Source organism: Fulvia fulva, chromosome 8, assembly GCF_020509005.1.
Source record: "Fulvia fulva chromosome 8, complete sequence".
NCBI lineage: Eukaryota > Fungi > Ascomycota > Dothideomycetes > Mycosphaerellales > Mycosphaerellaceae > Fulvia > Fulvia fulva.
The window spans coordinates 2,228,455-2,246,020 of record NC_063019.1 but is presented as its reverse complement, the minus strand read 5'-3'; the positions used below and the strand labels follow the sequence as shown (position 1 = coordinate 2,246,020).

General features: G+C 45.3%; 4 protein-coding genes across 4 annotated transcripts; 1 reads left to right on the top strand and 3 right to left on the bottom strand.

The window, feature by feature from the left end:
• Positions 1-133: 133 nt before the first annotated feature.
• On the bottom strand, positions 134-457 carry CLAFUR5_11228 (uncharacterized protein; the record flags this gene model as incomplete). The annotated part of the gene is made up of 1 exon (XM_047910376.1): positions 134-457. The coding sequence occupies one exon, from the start codon at positions 455-457 to the stop codon at positions 134-136; it is 324 nt and encodes a 107-aa protein (XP_047765192.1).
• A 339-nt stretch (positions 458-796) lies between these two features.
• On the bottom strand, positions 797-1,365 carry CLAFUR5_11227 (uncharacterized protein; the record flags this gene model as incomplete). The annotated part of the gene is made up of 2 exons (XM_047910375.1): positions 797-1,233; positions 1,290-1,365. 2 exons carry the CDS (start codon positions 1,363-1,365, stop codon positions 797-799), a joined length of 513 nt encoding a protein of 170 aa, XP_047765187.1.
• A 255-nt stretch (positions 1,366-1,620) lies between these two features.
• On the bottom strand, positions 1,621-2,481 carry CLAFUR5_11226 (uncharacterized protein; the record flags this gene model as incomplete). The annotated part of the gene is made up of 3 exons (XM_047910374.1): positions 1,621-2,108; positions 2,165-2,365; positions 2,421-2,481. 3 exons carry the CDS (start codon positions 2,479-2,481, stop codon positions 1,621-1,623), a joined length of 750 nt encoding a protein of 249 aa, XP_047765186.1.
• Positions 2,482-3,868: 1,387 nt separating this feature from the next.
• Positions 3,869-4,483, top strand: CLAFUR5_11225 (Putative glutathione-dependent formaldehyde-activating enzyme; the record flags this gene model as incomplete). The annotated part of the gene is made up of 2 exons (XM_047910373.1): positions 3,869-4,419; positions 4,477-4,483. The coding sequence occupies 2 exons, from the start codon at positions 3,869-3,871 to the stop codon at positions 4,481-4,483; spliced, it is 558 nt and encodes a 185-aa protein (XP_047765185.1).
• Between the last annotated feature and the right edge of the window lie 13,083 nt (positions 4,484-17,566).

Genomic DNA, 17,566 nt, shown 5'->3' with positions numbered 1-17,566 from the left:
CATTATGCATCAATCATCAACCGCCCCCGGTTTGGTCGTAGTCGGTGGCGTGCTGTGCAAACTTGACATGCCGGGGACATCTTCATGGTACCAGAACATTCTTCTCAAGCATTCTAGCCATATCAAAATCGTCTTATATCAACCTGAACATATTGTTCTTAACACTCCGCTTCTGCGCCACAGGCTTGCCATCCTCGTACTCTACTCCTGCAGCGCCGCCTTCATCCGAATGGCCAGCGAGCTTCTCCATCAGCTCTCGATCCTGCTCAGCAATAGTCTTGTGAGATTGTGTGGTCTTCGGAGACTCTGCTGCATCTTGTGCCTTCTTTGCTAGGTCTTGATCGTCCTTTGATGCTAAAGTGGATGTTGTGTCTTTCGAAGTTGCCAAGCCTCTGGAAAATGGCAAGGACGCTCGGGCGCTCGGGCGATATAATCGTACAGCTTTTGATAGGAGCATACTGTTGATCTGCTTGCGTGAATGTTGATGTTATCATAAACCAGACGAAGGAGGTGAGGTATGAAGATAGATGGAAGTCGTCAAAGTTGCGTCATTAGAGTTTCACTAGCGCGTGATAAGCCACGCCATGTTGCATGTGGACGTGTGGACGTGTGGACATGTGGCTTCTGGAACACGATATGAAATAAATCGGATTGACTTCAAAGCGATATTACATCCTCCTCATGAAGCCCAGCCGAGTCGCCAACTTGTACCAGCTTACTAATAGCTGTGCTCCAACTGGTACGATAGCTCTCCAGCTACCAGAGCACTAGGATCCCGCTACCAAAACTTATACAATTATTGCACCACACATTTGGGTCTCTTAGCCTCCTTCGCCACCCTCTCTTCCTGCTCTGCCTTTCTGGCAGATTCCCAGTTCCAGTAAAGCGGCGCAACGCTACTCTCTACTCTCAGCGTTAGGGCCCTGTTCTCCATCAGGAGGTTATAACAAGCTTGCCAATTCCTCGTCGTCACTTCCACCAACTTTTTCGAAAACGTCTTGTCGCTGACATGGATGGCTATGAAGTTGAATCTGGTAGGATCGGAGAACTTTCGCAAGCGCAACTCGAACTGAACCATGTTATAGATTTCTGCGTATGTTGTTGAGCCACGCAACATGATCACATCGCTTTCTGAACGAGTGCATTTGCCGAAAGTCGTATGCCCCGGGTGTTCTGCCGCGCTTTTGTATTCCCAAGACTTAAGTATAACATGGACTGCTCTTTGTTCGCTGACTGCCGGCAAAACGTTAGCGCCACGTAGGTGAATCATGATCGATGGTAGCACTTACTGCCCGTGGTTGCCACTTCTGCGTCTGAATAAGGCGGTGGGATACTGATGCAGGCTTCCACGGCGTTCTCCATCATTTATGTGTTAATTTGTATTGCGAATTGTCGTTAGGAAAGGAAAATGAGGCAGGAGGGCGGAGGGGAGTGATCCTATCTGAGTTGCAAGATCGCGGCAATGCGAAGCTTTAGTGTAACCATTTCCCACTGGTCATACCTGATCTATACCGGGTCGTTAGCTTTTGCGCCAAACTTTAGAATGCATTCCGACATACCAGGGTCTTGGGTCAGCGATTGTATCTTGATGCCGAGCCATTTAGCCAGTCTCTGCACCACCTAACGACGCCTCCTGCAATTCGAGTTGTAGACATATTGATGCCAAGACCAGTCGTCCGGCAGCGGCCAAGCGCGGCAGTACAACGAATAGTCATCATGCTGCAGTAGCAGTTCTCGACTTGCCTCCCAGTTCTTGCCGTTGCTCACGATTCTCGTTACTGGCTCGAACGGTTCAGGTTTCCTGAATCTATTGGTAATCTTGTCCAATTTCGTGCCGTTCCGCGCTTTTCGAAGCTCAGTAGGATCTATGATGAAGAATTGTCTGCAGACTCTTCCAGGAGTTGAACGACCGAGATCGCCCACCCTCAGAGTCTCCATTACATCTGTAACGAACTCCGTGTGCGTTGTTGTTGAGGTGAGCATGACTACATATCGTTCTGTGAAGAGTGCCTTGCCGGCGAAGGAGTTAAGTTCTTCTTCCTTGTTTGGGCCGCCAAATTCGTGCCACTTCATTATGACAGGTACGGGTCTGTTCTTCAGATCGCCAGCTTTGAAATTCATGGTTAGTAGGGCACACAACATGATCCTCGCACACTTGACGCACTTTGCTTTGTCGCTGCTACTACCTCCACAGGCGGCTGAGCATAAATGGCCGCGGACGCCAAATCGCCATTGTTCAAATGTGTGGTTAGCATTGGCGGACAACTTCTTCTTCTTCTTCGCGGTTTTTGACGACTTTGGGTTGTCGCTGCTGCTTGCTCCACTGGAGGCTCAGCAGAAATGGCCGCGGGTGCCGAATCGTCATCTGAACATGTGTGGTTAGCATGGGCACGCAACTTCTTTCGCAACATTTGACGTACCTTGGGTTGTCGCTGCTGCTTGTCCTACAGGCGGCTGTTCAGCACCGGCTGCGGAATCCATATCGTCAATCGCTCGGTCTTGCGTGCAATGTTGATCGTGGGAAGTGAGTGTGGTCACCACTTTTGAGGGGAGGGTCGTGCTGCACCAAGATATTTCGACGCCTCGTGGGCTCTCAAGAGCTAAGTTGTGCTCTGTAAGCAAGCTTGTTCCGCGGGTCCACTGACGGCTTCGCTATATCGATAATCAAGCTTTAAGATTGGCCTGCCACAAAGATTTCGTGCGTCGTGCTCAAGCAGGCGCGAATTGTACCTCGTGACGATCCTGGAGCCATTAGGAAGCTCCCGGTATGTCAAGGAGAAGAGCGAACATGGCGTTTAGATAACGCTCTAGATGGTCAAGAGGCTCACTGTTGAGCGTATGGCACAGTAGCCCGGAGACTTTTGCACACTTGTCTTGTCGCCAGACGCTGTTATCGAAGCTTCGATGCGCAACGTGGCCAGGACGTAGCGATGTTGCAAGAACATATGTTGGAGCAGACCGGCAGATGTGTTAGCCGCAACAGGTAATCAAGGCTGTGGTGACGATATAGATGTCACGTTCAGTAATCGGGTATATCCGCTGTCGTCCATTAAGGTGACAGCAGTGGAAGCGGAGTATATCAACCTCACGTCTCCGCATGATTCTTTCCTTTCAACTTACGTGTCTTGGTCCGGAATGATCTCGCGATCTCACTGCCGCAGACTGGTCTCAGCGCTGAATACCTCAAGGTCCCTATGGCAAAGCCGTTTACTATAGTCCTCTACGGTGGCGCCAGGCATCTGCAGCTCCTGTTCGGAATTCTGAATCAGCACTGCAGCACCTTCTGCTCATACCAGCAAGTCCAAGGCATGCGCCATGAGGCATGCGATGCTGCGAAGTAGAATTGCCTAGAGTCATCAACTTGGTGGACCTTTCCGCTCGGCAGGGTCTCCCGTAGCGGCATCTGGACAACAGCACCGAAGGTATCGGCACTTCAATCCGGACTACTGGTCACCGAGCACGCCACTGCGAAGCCGTATCGACATATCAGCAGCGTTTGAGGGTCGAAAGGGTCTTCAAATGGTGTTTTGTGTTTCCCGATACCACGGATTGGCTGCCGAAGCGAGGAAAGCCCAGGAACGTACCTCTGCTTTCGGAATACAGCTACGACGCACTGCATCGCGGAATCCTCAGAACCCCACTATACCCATGTCAACACCGCACGAGGGGAACTGTTGATGTTACAGGCATGTGGTGACGATGGCGGGTATCATACCGATTTGTTTTCGAGCACGAATGCTGCCCCGCTTGAATGCCATAGATAGGTCCAGCTCCCATAATATCTGCTGAGCTGCTGCTGGAAGTTTCCAGTCACTTTTGCCAGCTCCTTCGCAATATCTCCAAAGTACTGCAACCGGGATCAGCAAAAATGGTTACCGGCCTCCACCCACTCATCGATAACGGCCTGACGAAGGGCGATCCGAACTTCAGTGGCGGAACTCTCGAATGTCACTGCCTGAACAACCGTGTCCAGGTCAAGATCAACGGCAACGTTGCCCACAACCACGCATGCGGCTGCTCTAAGTGCTGGAAGCCTTCTGGCGCCCTTGTCTCAGTTGTCGGTGTCGTCCCCAAGGAGAACGTGTCCGTGGTAGCGAACAAGCAGAAGCTCCACGTTATCGACCGCAATGCCGCGATTCAGCGAAACGCATGCAAAGAGTGCGGCGTGCACCTTTATGGACGCATTGAGCAAGCCCACCCGTTCAAGGGCCTCGACTTCGTTCACGCCGAGCTGAGCGATGAGCAAGGATGGCAAGAGCCACAATTCGCTGCATTCGTAAGCAGCATTATCGAGCAAGGATATGCTCCGGAGAAGATGGGAGAGATCCGAGGCAAGCTGAAGTCGGTGGGGTTGGAGTCGTATGACTGTTTGAGCCCGACATTGATGGACCTGATTGCGGTGTACACTGCGAAGTCAAAGTGAGTGAAGACGAGATGAGAATTGCAAGTGGCGAAACTAATGCTGACAAGAGCTAGGTTGTGAGTGCGTGTTACTCGAAACGTTGCCATGGTAGCGGATTGGCCAGGATATTTGATGCTAGCATAGGTCAGTCTATAGCCACGTCAGTGTCATTTTTCCCCATGGGCCATAGGTCGTGCAGTCCATCTACTGTTGCTGTAGGACTTCACCTAGTGGCTTTCCAGTCGGCATTCGTGAGACGCGTCCAAATGTTCTCATCCCGTCGGTGAATGCTTCGATGATGCTTCACCGACGCAGTCGATCCATAGCGTGCTCTCCGTACTACTCTCGGGGGGTGAAGTAAAGACACATGTTGTAGACTGTGATGGTGGTGTTGAGAAGAGGTGAATGTTCCTGGGAAGGTCGCGTCTGGTCTCGGATAGCCAGCCTCGGGAGTGTGCCAAGACTCAAAGCGGGGGTGTGATGCTATTCTGAGACCAGGTCGCGTTAGGGATGGCAAACTGACGACATATTGAGTATTGTTGACAGTGCATCATGATCCTTGGCGCGGTAGCGCAGATCCTAATGATTTCATTAGTTAGACGCTTACGCTAGCCGGATTTCGACGTCATATAATTAATTCTTTAATATTAGTTAATACGCGTATTATAAGCTATTTACTTACTTTTATTAACTTAATAAGTTAATAACTTATTCGTTCTTATAACCTATTTACCTACTACAATACCTACCCCTACCGAGCGATATCGCCGCGGAGGCCGTATAGCTAATTAGGAGGTTAAGCGATACTTTACTTAGCGCTCGTAGGCGCTAATCGCGATATCTATTAAGATATAGTACCTTAAAGGGAGTCAATAATTAGGAAGTGATCTAGTAGCCTAAGACATCTACGATGAGTCAGCTTGTAGGGAGATACCTTCTCTCCCCTTTAGCTTAGATAGACATCTAATACAATTAATATAATAGTTGCTAATATATTACTATATACTCGTACTATTAGTTAGTTCAAGATAAATCTCTTACTCTACTCCGCTACTATCAATCCGTACCTGTTTAACAGGTTATAAGCCCGGGTTTGTATAGAAATAAGAGTAACCTATATTAGTATAGGTTACTTATATCCCTTACTATCGTAGTAGAAAACATCTAGGAATTAGAAGTCTACCCCGTCTATCCTATTAAGGAGCTTGGTTCGCTACTAAGTAATAGGTAACCTAGACAAGGACTCTATACGGCTTACTTAAAGCTAATACCTTGTAGATACTCTATAGGTAGAACTATATCGAGATACTATTAAGAAGGACTTTAAGTAAGTCATTCAAAGCTCTACTAGGAGAGACAGACCTATGTCCTAGTAACGAGACCTTATACCGCTCCTTCTTTACTTTACTAAGTAGGCCTTAGTATCTATACCTACAAACTTTCCTATTCTATACTAGAAGCCTTAGTAAGATCTAAGCTACTACTTTAGAATATATACACCTTGTTTTATTATATCTAATCTATTACAGATTTATACTAAGAGAAGATAGAGGAGAAGGGAGGCAAAATCCTAATTCTTAGGAGGGATAATTAGAAGAGATAGTTTAACCTTTAGAGATAACTATAAGATAGAGAGCTAATTAGTATCCTTTATAATTGATGACCTATTAGAAGTGTCTTTTAATAACATTAAGGGCAAGACTTTAAATCTCTAAGAGGAGGCTATAACTAAAGAGATCCTTAATACGCTAATATAGACAAGACAAAATGTATTATATAACTTTAGTATCCTTAGTAGTATAAAAGAAGAAGATGAATTTGAGCTTAAGGGCTTATATAAATCTAGAAGAGCTACTAAGAAGTAGGTACATCTCTAGAACAAGTATGGCTAGGTGCTACTAACCTATATATATAAGCTTATAAAGCAATATATAACCTTTAAGATAAGTAAAGAGTTTACTATTAGATCTATATAGACACACCTAGTTTCTCTTAGAAAAAGGATTACTAATATTGACCTAGAGGGTTAGTATTACAGAAAAGCTAATATAAGGATGACCTAGCTCTTAAGCTTACTACTACCTAACTACTATAAACGAGCTAAGGGCCCCTTTAGACCCTAAAATTTACGCGTCGAATCTCGTTAACCTTTAACGGTTAATTACGTAGCGGGGGTGTATAGGGGTACTACTACGATATATATAGTTAGGAGGCGACCTTAGTAGGAAGGTAGGATTTATAAAGAATCTCTCTATAAGGCGAAAACTTAGGAATCTAAAAATTTCAGATTTATTATCTTTTAAGATCACTATAACGTGCTTTACTACCGAGCGGGCTATACTACCGAGCGGGCCACTTTTGCTAAGAACTGTACTACTTCTATAGATATAGCTATACAACTACTATTATAGCGTATATTATCTTCAAAGGAGGCCAAACTGACCTTAGCTGTCTAGGCTACGAAACGCGACGCGATAATTACAAATCGACTTACTATAAAGGTATACGACGCGTCTTAAACTATACTAGGGTATCGATTGAATAAACGACCTCCTCGGGGTAACTACGAGCCTAATTCGAAGAAGCTTATAGAGCTATAAGAGAGGGTAATACTTGAGTATATACTCGAGCTAGGTCTTGGCTATTAGCCGCTATTAAAGGCTAGTATATAAGCAATAGCCAATTTATTACTATTAGAGAAGGGTCTTAAGCCCGCTAGTCTTAATTAGATAGATAGGTTTATTAGGCGGCATCGTAAGCAAAAGGTTCGTATAACACGTAGATACGATCGTTAGCGAGCCCTAATAGAAGATCTAGACGTTATTAAGAAGTAGTTCTTACTTATACGTAATATAAAGGAGAAGTATAGCACCCTTAACTAGGACTCCTATAACTTCGACGAGATAGAGTTTATAATAGGTGTCATTACGTCTTAGAGCGTCGTTACGGGTTTAGAAAGGCGTAGTAGAAAGAGGAAGGTCGTTTAATAGGGCAATAGAGAGGGAGTAGAGAGATAGCGTATTAGATAGCTCTTATACGAAGCGAGATTAGTAAGCTACGTAAGTCTAACGAGGCCCTTATATAGCGGAAAGCACGAAAGCGTAAGTGTATTTAGTCTAGAGGGTCTCTAACCTTCGATAAGGCGTTATAATTAATACCTCTAGAGGATACTAGAAGGTAGGAAGTGAGTAGTAAGTCGCTAGATAGTGTTTAGCTAGTGCTAAGGCTACGACGCTATAAGCGATATAGTAAGTTTAGATATAACGTACGTACCTATTAAGTAGACTCGCTAGATAGCGAAGAATCTAAAGAGGAATTGTCCTCCTAGTAACGATTCTATAGGATGTCGTCGTGTTAAGATACCGTCGGAATTAAAGTGGAAGTAGTATAGTTCTTAGTAAAAGTAGGCCGCTCGGTAGTATAGCCCGCTCGGTAGTAAAGTACGTTATATATTTTACGGCCCGTAGACTAGTAAGTATATACACCTACGTATAAGCTATCCTAAGGTCACTAGGCGAGCCCTTACTTACTAGGGTAGTTAGTCGTCTATATTTTAATAGTTAATAAGGGGGGTTCAAGTATATACCCGGTAGTATTACTAGTACATTTTAGTAAAATTAAGGTTAAGGTCGACTTGAAGTCGAAATCTTAAGGTATTAAGGCACCTAAGGTTAAGGTTCTTAGTATTAAGTAAAGTAAGTATAACGTTACGAGTAAGGTTACGGTTACAAATAAGGTTATAAGTTTTAGTTATATCTTTATCGAGGTTCGAGTCGTTTACTAGTATTAGAGCTAGCTAAGAGTTACTAGAGAGTCTAACGAAGGTATATAGGCCTTATAGAGAGGCTATAATCCTAGAAGGGATAGAAGACTTAGATAGTAACGAAGACAATACTCCGGAGACTTTAAGCTCTAATAAGGGTAAGGAAAGAGTACGACGAAATAACTAAGAAGAAGATAACTTATATAAGGGCACTATAACGTTAGGAATGCCCTATAGTCCGGATGCGATAGTAGCCTTATTTAGCCGTCTTACTATTACTATAGAAAGACTTTAGCGGAGTAGTTAACGCGTTAGCCTACTAAGCTAATTCCTTCGGGAGCGTAGACGAACAAAAGATAACGGTACGGTCTAAGGGCCTCGTACGACGTACTATTCGAAAGCGCCTATTAAGGCTATTACCTAACGAGAACAAGAGTAGCGCGCCTATACTAGCGGCCGCGTAATTGCTACGGAAAGCGACTAGAAAACAGGAATCTACCTCCTATCCGATAGGACCCTAAGATTACGGAGCCGTAGAGGTGAATTGCCTATTTAGGTAACTTCTAACCTTAGCCGTAGCTAAAGGGTAGCGACATAGAGACTAGATCCTAAGCCTAACTCGCGAGCATTAGGTAGCTTACGAGGGACACCTAAATCTCTATAAACGGGGACGCGATATAGGAACCTAGCTAGTAGTAACTAACCTATTAATAGCTAAGCTAATAACTAACCTAGTAATAGTAAGACAACGGCTAACGACAACAAGCTAAGGGCCTAGGAAAAGTATAACGGAACCTAGCCGCCCCCGGCCCCTCCGCGTAGATAGAATTATATAAAGAAGCCTAGGTAATACTAGACGAAGACAAACACCTAGCCCGAGTATATAAAAAATATAATCGCGTAGCTCCTTAGTATACTTAAGGCACTCGAACACTAGACCCTAAGAACGATCTACTAGACTATATAGTACGTAATATAATAGAAGAACCCTATATAGGCTATAATCGCCGCGGGACACTACCCGGCCTAGCCCTAGAGGACTAATAACGCGATCCGAGTCTACGTTACCGACCCGGAGGAGAAAAGGGAACTCGAGGGCCTTACGAGTAAGGAGCTCGTAGATAGAATCGGCCGGAAGGAGATCGTAGGAGCGAAGGTAGAGCTAAGGGGGATAGTAAGGCTTTTTACCGTATAGGAGACAGACCGACAAAGACTCGAGACGTATAAGGAATAGACAACTAAAGTAGTAAAGTTAGCGAAGGTCTCCTACTAACAATTTATAGTAATAGCCTACGGGGTCCCTAGAACCTTTAAGGTCGAAAACGACCTCCCCTAGCTATAAATATAGAACTAGAGCACATCCCTAGGAGTACGCTTCTCTAAGGCCGTCTAGCTATATAGAAGCGTCGAACTAATAAAGACATACTCCTCGTTAATCGTCTAGATAGTAAATACGGAATAAGCAAACCTAGTCCTAGACAAAGGACTATACTAGAACTATAAACGTCTTAATACGGAAATCTACTAGAGTAGCTATAGAGTACTCTAATGCTTTAACTACTAATAGTACGGACATATCGCCCCGAAATGTACAGAGAAGACCCCGAAGTACCTATACTACGTAGGCCTATACTAGGGAAAGTAATGCCTACGAGAAGAAGTAAGGTACGTATACTATAGCCGGAAACACCCGGCGTACTCGAGTTAATACCTAACCCGGATCGCCGCGAAAGGGAAGGCTAACTAAGCATAAATAACGACCCTAGCGAGGTACCCTACCCCGTAGTAAGGTAGCGCTTAATATAAAGGCTTTAAGGCGGCAAAAAGAAAGAGAACGGAGGAGGTAATAAGGGGTATCCTACCGAGTACGTACCCGCCGCTAGGACGGCTAAGGGGGCTAAATAGGGCAGTAAACGAGATAGAATAGATACGGATTTTTAGAACACCCCTACCGGCCGAAGGCCTACTAACCTAAGAGGAAGATATAATAACCGTAGGTACTACCTAAGCCTAGAGCACCCCTATAGACATTATCCTAGCTAGCCCGTAATAGTAGTATAGGACAACCTTACTATTATATAGTATAACGTTAATAAAAGTAAAGATAAGGTCTAACTCTACTTCCTATAAGAACTCGACTACTAAAAGTACTACGTCGTAGCGCTATAGGAATCTTAGACTAACCTATATATAAGCAAACCGGTAACCTATAACGACTAACGATACTATATAGTAATCGGTAGGGGTATAGGACACACCCTAAGAATATATACCTACGTAAGTAAGGCTATTAGTATAGAAGTATAGAAGGTCGTGCTATAGCCGGAGGGCTACTAGGGGGACATAACGACAATCGAAATAGTAATAGGCTAGGGAACCGTCCGAATCTATAACGTCTATAACCCTCCCCTATAAGGACGAACGAGTAGAGACTAGGAACCCTAGCTACGCTAGACCGGATACTCGAACAAGGGGATATATACTAAGTACTAGTAGGCGACTTCAACCTTTACTACCCGTAATAGGGTCTAGACTTCACCCCCCTATACGTATACCTAGGAGGCAAGTTACTAGAAATCACCGCGAGCCGCGATATAGAACTAGCGACCCTAAAGGGTATAGAGACGTAGAAGGCGAGATTAAGCGTAAGTACGATAAACCTATACTTCCTCTCGAGAGAGCTAGTAACGAGACTAGATAAGTACCGCCCGAACCTCTTACTCGAAGTAGGATTAGACTATATCCCGATCTAGATAACAATCGAGGTAGGAGTCGAGGAGGAACCTATAGCGGAGCTACGCCTAAACTAGAAGAAGGCCTCGTAGGAAGAAATCCGAGGTGAACTAGCGGTACGACTATACGATAATAGAGCAAATACGGGACTAGAAGTAGGAACAGAAGTAGAATAAGAAGCCGAGCTCGACAAAGAAGCCAAACGGATAACGACAGTCGTATAGGAGGTATCTCGTTAGTATATACCCTATATTCGACCTTCTTAAAGACAGAAGCTATTCTAGACCCCGGCGTACGCGGAAAGGGTAAAGGAGGCGAGGAGGGCTAGACGAGAGTAGACGAAGGAGTATATATAAGTAATATAGGACGTATACTAAAGGGCTAGCTAAGCTAAGAAAGCCTAGATACGTCGGGACAAATAGCTAGACTAGAGAACGATAGTCGGGCTCGTAATAGAGAATCCTAACTAGATATAGCGACTAGCGAGGTAGGCGAGAGCTAGAGGGATAGAGAAGACGCCTTACTTCCCGCCTATAGTCGATATAACGGGGACGCTAAGGTTAACGCCGGAGATAAAAGCGAAGGCGTTTACGGACCACTTCTTCTTAATATAAGTCGACGCGGACCTAACGGATATAGTAGGCACGTCGTACCCGGAACTACAAGATATGTACTAGACAGTCTAGCTAGGCGAGGTTAAGGCCGTAATAGGATAGCTTAGGGGAAGAAAGGCCCTAGGGCCCGACAAAATCCTAAACCTCCTACTAAAGGAATATAAAGAGGAAATCGCCCCGAGCCTAGCTAAGCTCTTTACTACTTATCTACGGAAAGGCTACTATCTAAAGCCGTATAGAGACTCCCTAATAGTAGTTATCCGGAAGCTATAGAAGGAAGACTATAATAGGCTCAAGTTATATAGACCGATTACGCTCCCAAATATAGTAGGGAAGATCCTAGAGAAGGTAGTAGCCTAGAGACTTATAAAACTAGTCGAGGAGAACAACATCCTCCCGGAGACATAGATAGGAGGGAGAAGCAACCGCTTAACCCTTACGGTAATAGAACTAATAACCGAATAGATCTAAAACCTCTAGTACTATAGACGGAATAGAATAGCATCGCTACTCTCCCTAGACATCTCCGGAGCATTCGACAACGTCTCCTACGAAAGACTACTCTATATACTCCGATAGAAGGGAGTCCCCGTATAGGCCACGAAATTTATACACTCCTTCCTTAAAGAGAGGACTACGAGAATAGTCCTCGGGAGGTATAAATCCGATAGGATATATATAGAGACCGGAATCCCCTAAGGATCTACGCTATCCCCAATCCTATTCCTAATCTTTATAGCCGACCTTATCCCCTTACTTACGTCCCCTTAGACTTTAGCGTTAGGCTTCGTAGACGATATAAATATCCTAGCCTAGTCCGTAATAACGGAGGAAAACTATAGACTACTTACGGAGAGATATAGAGTATACGAGGACTAGGCTAGACGCTACGGCGTCCGTTTTGCCCTAGAGAAATACTAGCTGATCCACTTTAGTAAAGCGAGGACCTACTACAATATATAGGCAACTATAACAATCTAGGGATACGAGACGAAGCCCTCCCCCGAACTCCGAGTACTAGGAATCTAGCTAGACCCGAAGCTAAGCTAGAACCTATAGGTTAAGAAGGCCTAGAATAGAGTATAAGTAAACGAGGCATTAATAACACGTCTTACTAAGTTAACGTAGGGAGCGACCTCTAACAAAGTAAGAATAATATACAAAGTAATCGTTCGACTAGCGATACTTTACGGGGTATAAATCTAGGGTACGGGGGGAGTTAATAAGCTAGTACCGCGACGGATCGAACAGCCTCTTAATCGAACCTAAGTAGGTAACTTAAGAAGAATTCTTAGAGCGTATAAGACTATACCGACGAGAGTAGCCGAGATAGAGACCGGGACACTACCTATCCGTTACTATATCTAAGGGATAAGAATCTAATATACGGCGAAGACGATAGAGTACCTAGTATAGTAAACTATCTACGATAAGACAGTACGAATCGTATAGAGATATAGCCGGCTATATATAGGACCGTACGTAAGGAGGTATTAGAAGCGGGACGACTTATAGGTTTTTAGGAAAATATAAGGAACGCTAGAGTAGCTAGCGAGGGAGGAGTAGGGACGAAGAACCCGGGAAAGGAAGGGGAACAAGGGAAAGTCCTAGAGCCTCGTAGAGTAGGTAGCCGGCTACCTATAGGAATAGGAATAGAACAGTAACCCGCTAGCGAGAATAGGCCCCCTAGCCCTACGAACCTTCTAGAGACATAACTACCTCCTATACCGCGACCTTATAAGGGTAGAAGTAAGCGTAATAATCTAATCCGGTCCGAATATATCGGGCTTCGGGCTTACTTATATAGAAGGAACGTCCTAGATATAGATAACCTAGCGTACGAGTATAGCTACCCGTCGTAGAATCCGGAATATATAGTCGAACGGTGCCTATAGTAGGTAGAAGGGCGGAGTATATAGAGAGCGAGAGTAGCTAGACGCGACTACTAGTCGATCGTTACGAATAAGAGCGACGTATAGAGGATAGTACGTTAGGTCCTAAGATAAGGATACCTTACCTAGTTTAAACTAGCTAACGAGACGGAGGAGTAGATAGAGAAGAGGAGGGAGACTAAGGAGATGTAGATAAGGTAGTCATTAGGGTAGGCCTATAACACTAGTATACCCTCTATAAGGAAAGCGGGAAGGCAAATAACGGATAATAGTAGTATAGGAGAGGAGAGGAGTTTTCACCGCGAGCGGTTTCCCCTAATAAAGACAGAAGTACGTAGAATAGCTATATAGGCTAGGAGGCACTATAACAGCTTAATAGATAATATATATATTACTATAGGTCGACGACGAGAATCACCTATACGTAGTGTCGGCTACGAACCTCTCGTCTAGCTACGAGAGAGCTAAGTATTCTCACGCTAGAGCGTCGTAGGCGCGACGGGCGCGTAACGTAGGCGAAGCCGCGGCGAATAGAGGACTACTAGTAAAACGGGTATAAAAACTATCCGACGAGCGTGTACTCGTGTCGGGAGCGAGTCCCTCTTCTTTCTACGTATAAGAAGGGCGCGGAACCGTAGCCTATACGCTCGATAGGACACCTCTAGTATAAGTACAGAATTTTTACCTCCGGAGACTATAAACCGAGCGGGCTAAGCGACGAACATTAGACGAGCGGACTATAGAACAACAACTAAGCGGACTATATAACGGCGTCGAGCGGACTACGAAACAATCTAGTGTTTACTAGCGGGCAATACGGTAGGTAGGTAGATACGCGACGAAGCCTATAAGGGCCTATTAAACACCCGGTATAGGAACGAGGGTTTTGCCTAAGGCACTGCCTATCCCGCTACATAACGTACCTAGTCTGATATAGTAGATTACGACGAGGAAAAGACGATAGCCTAAGTAAGGAAAAGACGGCTATTAGGACGGGGAAAAGACGTATAATACAAGTAGATTAGTTCTATAATCGGGGAGGATCGAGGGCAGGGTAATAAGGAACTTTATATTAGTTAGTAGGTAGAAACGTAAGGAGTACGCTGCCCGGCGTAGTGTGTGCCCCGAGCAAACCTACGAGGTATAGACGGCCGCTTTCTAGAGATAGGCTACGGTAACGCAAAGGGCGTCAAAACCTAGGGCGTAGTATACACTAGTAGCGACGGCTAACACTGTCTATATAGCCCGAGAGGACGGATGCGTATATCGGTCAATAGAGAGCACTAAAGGGCTTAGGCCTATAGAGGTAGATATTGGCTTAAGGAGCAAACAGGGAGGGAGGGCGTAGAGGGAAGCTTTTACTCCGGGCTAACCTCTCGAAACGAGGCTATACGGTAGTACTAGATAAGTAGGAAAGCGCGGTTAAGACTTGTTACCTTATCTCGTAGCTAGCTTACTAAATTCGATTCCTTCCTTACCTTATAATCTAGGAGCTATAGATTAACCCGTACTATAATAGACTAACGACCTATAAGTTACTAGGCTATACGATATACCTACGAGGCGACGGTAGACCCCGTACGTGCTTCTATATTAGCAAGGACATACTAGAATCCGACTAGGAGGTAGTGTACTACGTAGACGAAGAAGGCGGGGGCGATATGACCTCCCTCTACGTAGGTAGTACCTAGATACATAACCTATATATATAACCGCTAGCCTCGAGGTCTAGCCGCGACCTAGGGGTCTATAGACACCTAGATAGTACGCTCAAGAGACAAGGGTACCACATCGTAGTAGGAGACTTCAATATATACTACCCTTCCTAGGAAAGCCTTATATAGCCGCACCCTATAGCCGACGAAGTACTAGACTTAATAGCGAGCAACGTAATTGCCCTTAATACCCCGAAGGACCTAGGCACCTAGAAGAGAGGGGGACTCTAAGGCACGATCGACCTCTCTTAGATCTTAGATAGCTACTACTATACGGTAACCTACTATAGGATCGAACATGAACTCGAGGCGTCGTTAGACTATATACTAGTTAGGACCTCTATTACGACATAGATATAACGTACACTAGCGAGAACCCCTAAGCCAAACTAGGGAAAGGCCTACTAGGCTAATATCTAGGCGTACCTCGATAACTCTAAGAGGCTAGTCTAGATCGCGTAGTAGTAATATAATAGTAAAGACGAGATAGACGAAGCAGTCTAGGGGTTGATAGACGAAATAAGAAAAGCGACCTTACTTCACGTTCCGCTTACCTAACTAATAATATAGTCTAAACTATACTAGACGCCGGAGTACACTACGGTAGTAAGAGAAGTAAGGAGAGCCCGCCGGGTATAGACGAGCAGCTATAGCGAGGAGGCCTAGAACGTATATAGGGAGGTATACTAACAGAAGAAAGCTATAATACGAAGGGAGAAAGCAGTCGGCTAGAGGGCTATAGTAGAAGAAATCGCCGGTAAGCTAGAGAGGATATAGAAGCTAGCGAAATGGGCCCGACAGGACCCTATATAGGGCCCCTCCTTCTCTATCCTAGCGCTATAATCGCCTAGTAGCCCGGTTAGCGACCCCGAGGCCAAGGCGCGTCTACTAGCTAGTAAGTTTTTCCCGCCCCTAGTCGAGGCTGATCTAAGCGATATAAACAGCTCTACTCCCCTAGCCCCTAGTATCGCGGTCTAATAGGAGGTGTCCGAGGGAGAAGTTGCCGCTATACTAAGGAAGTTACCGGCGAAGAAAGCCCCGGGGCCGGATAGGATCCTAAACGAGCTACTAAAGAAGTGTAGAGATCAACTAGCCCTAGTAGTTATAGCGATCTTTAACGCCTACCTATAGACCGGATACTACCCGATAGCTTTTAAACAATCGACGATAGTGGTCCTACGTAAGCCGTAGAAGGAAGACTATACGTAGGTGAAGTCGTACCGCCCAATTGCGCTCCTTAACACTCTTAGGAAGGCGCTTAAGAAGCTGGTTATAACGAGACTCTCCGAGGCGGTAGAGGAGTACTCCCTACTCCCGGACACCTAGATAGGTACGCGCCTATAGCGATCGACGCTATCCGCGATAGAACTTATCACCTCTTAGGTAAAGGCTATCTAGTATAAGAATAGGGACAAGGTGGCTTCCTTACTTAGCCTAGACATATCGGGAGCCTTTGACTACGTGTTATACCCGCGGCTACTCTATATCCTAAGGTCGAAAGGACTCCCTAAGTGGCTTGTTAACTTCGTACGGTCCTACCTCTAAAACCGTAGTACGTCGATCCTAGTCGGCTAGTACAGAAGCCTATTTTAAGTAGTCTATACTAGAATCCCGTAAGGCTTAACGCTAGTACCTATTCTGTTCCTCTTCTTTATAGCGACGCTACTCCTAGCCCTAGAATCCTAGAACGCCGCTACGAGCGGCTTCGTAGACGATATAAATATCCTAGCGTAGTCTTCCTCGACTAAGGAGAACTATAGGCTACTAGAAGAGAAGTATAAGATCTACGAGGACTAGGCTAGGAGGCACGGGGCTCGGTTTGCCCTAGAAAAGTACAATCTAATACACTTTACGCGCCGGCTACGGTTCTATAATATATAAGCTTCTATCTAGATATAGGGGCACACGACTAACCCGGTAAATCAGCTTAGGATCCTCGGACTATAGGTAGACCCGGCGCTACGGTAGAGGAAGCACGTATAGGCAATATTACGGAAAGCTAAACAGAATATAGCATTATACTAGAGGCTCACTACGTCTATATAGGGGGCGGACTTCCGGTAGTCACGACTTCTATATACGGCTATTATATAGCCAGTCCTTACCTATAGTAGCTAAGTATAGTCCTTAGGCGAGAGGGCCTACCTATCGAAGGGACTCGTCGCGCCGCTAGCGAAGATCTAAAACTAATGCCTAAGGAAGGTCACCGGGGTATATAAGTCGACACTAACGAGGATGCTTAAGTACGAGACCGCTATACCGCCGATCGACCTATACATCTAGGGACTACGGACCTCCTACTTAGGCAAGTCGGTACAGTACCTAGTATAGAAGGTCATCGCTAGTGTAGTCGTAAGGGCCCGCGAATTAGTACTAGCGTATTAGGGTATTCGACCCGGAAACGAGCCGAACTACCGGGTAAGGGACGAATAGCTAGCAATATAATA